The sequence below is a fragment of the Oncorhynchus gorbuscha genome, unplaced genomic scaffold (assembly GCF_021184085.1).
Source record: "Oncorhynchus gorbuscha isolate QuinsamMale2020 ecotype Even-year unplaced genomic scaffold, OgorEven_v1.0 Un_scaffold_633, whole genome shotgun sequence".
Taxonomy (NCBI): domain Eukaryota; kingdom Metazoa; phylum Chordata; class Actinopteri; order Salmoniformes; family Salmonidae; genus Oncorhynchus; species Oncorhynchus gorbuscha.
In genome coordinates, this window is record NW_025745745.1 from 457,917 (window position 1) to 463,916 (window position 6,000).

Below are 6,000 nucleotides of genomic sequence, written 5' to 3' on the forward strand. Positions count from 1 at the left end.
CCCAACACGGACTCCAGAGCTGGTTATGGAACCCCAACACAGATTCCAGAGCTGGTTATGGAACCCCAACACAGATTCCAGAGCTGGTTATGGAACCCCAACACAGATTCCAGAGCTGGTTATGGAACCCCAACACAGATTCCAGAGCTGGTTATGGAACCCCAACACAGATTCCAGAGCTGGTTATGGAACCCCAACACAGATTCCAGAGCTGGTTATGGAACCCCAACACAGATTCCAGAGCTGGTTATGGAACCCCAACAGATTCCAGAGCTGGTTATGGAACCCCAACACAGATTCCAGAGCTGGTTATGGAACCCCAACACAGATTCCAGAGCTGGTTATGGAACCCCAACACAGATTCCAAAGCTGGTTATGGAACCCCAACACAGATTCCAGAGCTGGTTATGGAACCACAGATTCCAGAGCTGGTTATGGAACCACAGATTCCAGAGCTGGTTATGGAACCCCAACACAGATTCCAGAGCTGGTTATGGAACCCCAACACAGATTCCAGAGCTGGTTATGGAACCCCAACACAGATTCCAAAGCTGGTTATGGAACCCCAACACAGATTCCAGAGCTGGTTATGGAACCACAGATTCCAGAGCTGGTTATGGAACCACAGATTCCAGAGCTGGTTATGGAACCACAGATTCCAGAGCTGGTTATGGAACCACAGATTCCAGAGCTGGTTATGGAACCACAGATTCCAGAGCTGGTTATGGAACCCCAACACAGATTCCAGAGCTGGTTATGGAACCCCAACACAGATTCCAAAGCTGGTTATGGAACCCCAACACAGATTCCAAAGCTGGTTATGGAACCACAGATTCCAGAGCTGGTTATGGAACCACAGATTCCAGAGCTGGTTATGGAACCCTATAGTCTATTTCTGTATCTTGCGTTTTGAAAATGTGTCCCCGTTTATGACCCTAAAGACAGGCTACATTTGCACAGCGATGGTGGGCGCTTGCCTGTGTGCTCGGAGGCCGCAAGCTACTTTTTAGGGGTAATGGGTCAAAACATTTGAAAACCAATGAGCTAGAGAACAGCACAAACATTCAGAATATGAACCGTTCACTTTGCAACGGGGCATCAAGCAACAGCCACCATAGACCTACTGCTCTTTTGGTATGTCAAAATCGCTTGAATTAAACATCGACTTATAAAGCCTGCAATTGGAATTTATTGTTAAAATGTATTGTTGCAAAATCAAAATGTGTTATAGATAAAATAATGAAAAGGGCTGTCTGATGGCTTCAATAAATAGACAAGTATTTGTAGTTGAACAAGTCGTTGCCTGATTAGATGTTTTATTTTTATTTTTTACTTGACATGACTTGCTCTTAGACCCGGCCCGTTCTACTTGGACTGACCGGAGACTCGACCCGTTCTACTTGGACCTTGTGACTTGCTTGTGACTCAAATAATAGTGACTTGGTCCCATCTCTGGGGCTATGCTTACCTGGAGGGTGGCTTCTCAAAGTCCACATCTAGACATCTCTCATAGGAGCCAATGAAGATCTCCAGCCACAGCTTCAGGTAGTCTGGGTCCCTCTGTCACAGAGAGGGATGGGAGGATGGAATGAAGGAGGAGAGGGGGAAGAGAGGGTGAGGAGAAGGAGGGGGAAGAGAGGTGGAAGAGAAGGAGGGGAAGAGAGGGTGAGGAAGAGTAGGAGAGGGGGAAGAGGGTGAGGAAGAGAGGTGGAAGAGAGGGTGAGGAAGAGTAGGAGAGGGGAAGAGAGGGTGAGGAAGAGAGGGGGAAGAAGAGTAGGAGAGGGGGAAGAGAGGGTGAGGAAGAGAGGGGAAGAAGAGTAGGAGAGGGGAAGAGAGGTGGAAGAGAGGGTGAGGAAGAGGAGGAGAGGGGGAAGAGAGGGTGAGGAAGAAGAGAGTGTGAGGAAGAGGAGGAGAGGGAGAAGATAGGGTGAGGTGAAGAGGAGGAGAGGGAGAAGAGGAGGGTGAGGTGAAGAGGAGGAGAGGGAGAAGAGGAGGGTGAGGTGAAGAGGAGGAGAGGGAGAAGAGGAGGGTGAGGAGAAGAGGAGGAGAGGGAGAAGAGGAGGGTGAGGTGAAGAGGAGGAGGGGAAGAAGAGGAGGGTGAGGTGAAGAGGAGGAGAGGGAGGGAGGGAGGGAGAGAAGGGAAATAAACACATGTTAGTGGTTGTCATGTGAGAATAGAGAGATAATGATTCCACTAACTGTAGTATGTCAGGAGGGGCAGATTACAGTGAACTCAGGTGTGTGTGTGTGTGTGTGTGTGTGTGTGTGTGTGTGTGTGTGTGTGTGTGTGTGTGTGTGTGTGTGTGTGTGTGTGTGTGTGTGTGTGTGTGTGTGTAATGAGGAGTGCACCTGTCTGCCTGAAAACAGGCATCGCTACATTCTCTACTCCCGAGGGAGTCACGAGCAGCTGCCTTTCAGACATTTCCTACATTCCTGGGAACAATGCAGAGAGCCAGAGGACAGCAGCACTGTTCACAGACAGACAGACAGACAGCACATCACCCTCCCACTCTGAGAATGCCAGTCATCTCCACACCCTGGCTAGCCTAAGCTCTATCTCTGCCCAGGGTGGGGAGGTAGAGAGGGGGGTAGAGAGGGAGGTAGAGCAGGGGAGTTCCAAGGCTTGCCTGACTGACACTGATTCAGGTCAAGGGGGACTGATATGAGAAAAGTCCCAGAGTATTATTGTGGAACCAGTAGGAGTGGCAGGAATCAATACTGCTGTGTCAGACTAAGTGCTGTTCAATAAGGCAGTAGGCTGTATTGTTTGGTGGGGCAGTACAGTGCTTAGTAGCATTTGTTTGACAAAGCAGTGTTTCTACACTCCTGGGGTGTAGAGGATATTCACTAGGAATCAACTGGAAGCAAACGGACCAAAACCAAGAGGGATTACCAGAACTTGTCCAATAAGAAACGTTGGTTTTCGTTGCCAAACGTGTTGCTACGGTGTGCACTAATGAATAAATACACCCCTGGCATGTGCCTGCTAGGTCCGTCAGAGTAACACCCGTTTAAGGACAAAACCCACCAGACTGACTGTCGGTCTGCACAATACATGGTGTTCATTCGTTTGCTGTGGTCGCGGTGTGTTATAGTGAACACCCACCGATGGCTGACGGACGGCATTTTAGCCCTTTTCCTCATGTAGAATCGGTTTGCAAATTACAGACGACCTCTGTTCAGGGGTGCTAACTACACTTTGGCCGGCAGACATTCAACCATCCTACCAGTCTGTCCCTGCCTTTTGTCAATTTTCAAGTGACACTTTTGATGAAGTGGTTTTCTGATGACGCCCAGTTCAGTTACATGTAAATGGCCATATTTCTTACATCTAGCCAATACTATTCAGGACCCTATAAATGTGCAGTAAGGTTGGTTATGACACTAGAGCGGGGCAGGACAAGTCTAGGAAAGCCTCAGCCTGCTGCGTGTCACTGTGGGAATGGTCCAGAACACGAAAGAATTCCAAAAGTGAGGTCATCAGATCAGCAAGTGACTTGACGGAGCGTTTGAGAGGGACTTGGATACAGAGTTCAGTACAAGTGTCTGTCTGTGTATAATGGAATCAATAAGGTTGTACAGCAAAACATATGACGATCTTGTTCATTCCGCTCTCAATGTGTGTGTTCCTCCCCTTGACTGTGTGAGCCAGAGCAGGTTTGGGCACTAGCCCCAGGGAGTGTGTGTGAGTGGTTAGAGAGAATGCCCTCTTTCACTGGGCAACCAGGGAGTACAGATGTCCACTGAGGGCTCAGGGCTGAGACAGGGAGAGCAGGGAGGGGAGAGCAGGGAAGGGAGAGCAGGGAAGGGAGAGCAGGGAAGGGAGAGCAGGGAAGGGAGAGCAGGGAAGGGAGAGCAGGGAAGGGAGAGCAGGGAAGGGAGAGCAGGGGAAGGGGAGAGCAGGGAAGGGAGAGCAGGGAGGGAGAGCAGGGAGCAGAGAGGACACACCCTGGGCCTGCTTGCTGTGGCACCACTGCTGACCCAACACCAAGCAACACTGGCCGGATGAATTCAGATCAGATGAGCTCAACATCTGGGTAGCAACATATTAGTAATATCTCTGAAACGATCTGACAGACTTTAATGACTGATGACGTATTTCCTATTAGTGTGTTTTCTTATGGTCAGCCGGTTTGAGGGGAGGGTAATCTGGGTTTCCTGTGCCCAACATGTGACCATCCATCCTGATATCCTGACCACCCCTCCCTGAGTCTTAATAACACATGACCCCATGGGACCTTCCCAACAGGGTGAATTGTGGGTTGTTATTAGTCAGCTGGTTTGGCAGGGGTTAGACTATAACTGTCGTTGTACCAAGCATGTGACCATTCCTCATGAAATCATGACGACCCCCTCACTGAATCTTAATAACACATGACCCGGTAGGACCTCACTAGCCTGAGCCGACAAGGTTATCAACATCAATCTCCCCTCAAGGAGATGCCATCCCATCCAGAGGAGATGCCATCAGAGGAGATGCCATCCAGAGGAGATGCCATCCAGAGCCATCCAGAGATGCCATCCAGAGGAGATGCCATCCAGAGGTGAAGAGAGCATTACGAAGGAGTTATATCGCTTCCTTTATGACCGGCACTGCCCTCCTCACCCTACCAGAAGGGCATGGTTGGCATGGTGACCGAGTATGACTGCTAGAGGAAATGTTGAGGGGTGACTCAAAACCAATGTCAACTGTAGATGTCCCCTCCCTAACAGTTTCTCTGTTTTACCACAATGTCTATTGTAGATGTCCCCTCCCTAACAGTTTCTCTGTTTTACCACAATGTCTATTGTAGATGTCCCCTCAGTCAATCCCAGGATACCACAATGTCAACTGTAGATGTCCCCTCCCTAACAGTCTCTCTGTTTTACCACAATGTCTATTGTAGATGTCCCCTCCCTAACAGTCTCTGTTTTACCACAATGTCTACTGTAGATGTCCTGTCCAAACAGTTTCTATTTTACAAATGTCTTTATTGCCTTCATGGTCCATCTACAGTCACCTTCTCCTCCCCATCAATCTCCAGTACTCACTATCCTGGGATTGACTGATGTAACGGCACCAGTAGTATTTATAGTGCACACATGGGAGGGGCTAAACCACGAGGTGTGGTCGATATATAAACACTATGACATTACTGATGTTGCTGGTGATATTTATAGCACACAGTGAAGGAGGAGAGAGCCGAGAGGAGAGCCGGAGGAGAGTCGGGCAGAGCCGGGCGAGCAGCGAGCCAGAGCGGCGAACGGAAAGCGAGCCAGAGCTGGGCGACAGCTGAGCCAGAGCCGGGCGAGAGCCGAAGCAGAGCCGGGCGAACGCGAGCGAGCCAGAGCCGGGCGAACGAGCGAGCCAGAGCCGGGCGAACGAGCGAGCCAGAGCCGGGCGAACGAGCGAGCCAGTGCCGGGCGAACGAGCGAGCCAGTGCCGGGGCGAACGAGAGAGCCGGGCGAACGAGAGAGCCAGAGGCGAACGAGAGAGCCGGGGCGAACGAGAGCCAGAGCCGGGCGAACAGAGAGCCAGAGCCGGGCGAACGAGAGCCAGAGCCGGGCGAACGAGAGAGCCAGAGCAGGCGAACGAGAGAGCCAGAGCCGGGCGAACGAGAGAGCCAGAGCCGGGCGAACGAGAGCCAGAGCCGGGCGAAACGAGAGAGCCAGAGCCGGGCGAACGAGCGAGCCAGAGCCGGGCGAACGGGCGAGCCAGGCCAAGGGAGCCGGGCCAGAGCCGGGCAACGAGCGAGCCAGTGCCGGGGCAACGAGCGAGCCAGTGCCGGGCAAAAGCGAGCGAGCGAGCGAACGGGTGGCAACCCGAAGTCTAAAAATTGCTGTTACATTGCACACCTTCAATGTTATGTCATAATTATGTAAAATTCTGGCAAATTAGTTACAAGAATGAGTCAGGCGGCCCAAACTGTTGCATATACCCGACTCTGCGTGCAATGAATGCAAGAGAAGTGACAATATCCCTAGTTAATATTGCCTGCTAAAATGAATTCTTTAACTAAA

General features: G+C 51.0%; 1 protein-coding gene across 1 annotated transcript in view; it reads right to left on the reverse strand.

The window, feature by feature from the left end:
• The window catches only part of LOC124019582 (neurobeachin-like protein 1), a gene marked incomplete at its 5' end in the record, with an annotated part of 63,856 nt that extends 62,306 nt beyond the window's left edge, over positions 1 to 1,550 (reverse strand). Inside the window, 1 exon segment of the mRNA XM_046334968.1 lies at positions 1,469 to 1,550. Coding sequence (XP_046190924.1) covers positions 1,469 to 1,550 — 82 coding nt within the window.
• Positions 1,551 to 6,000: the final 4,450 nt, after the last annotated feature.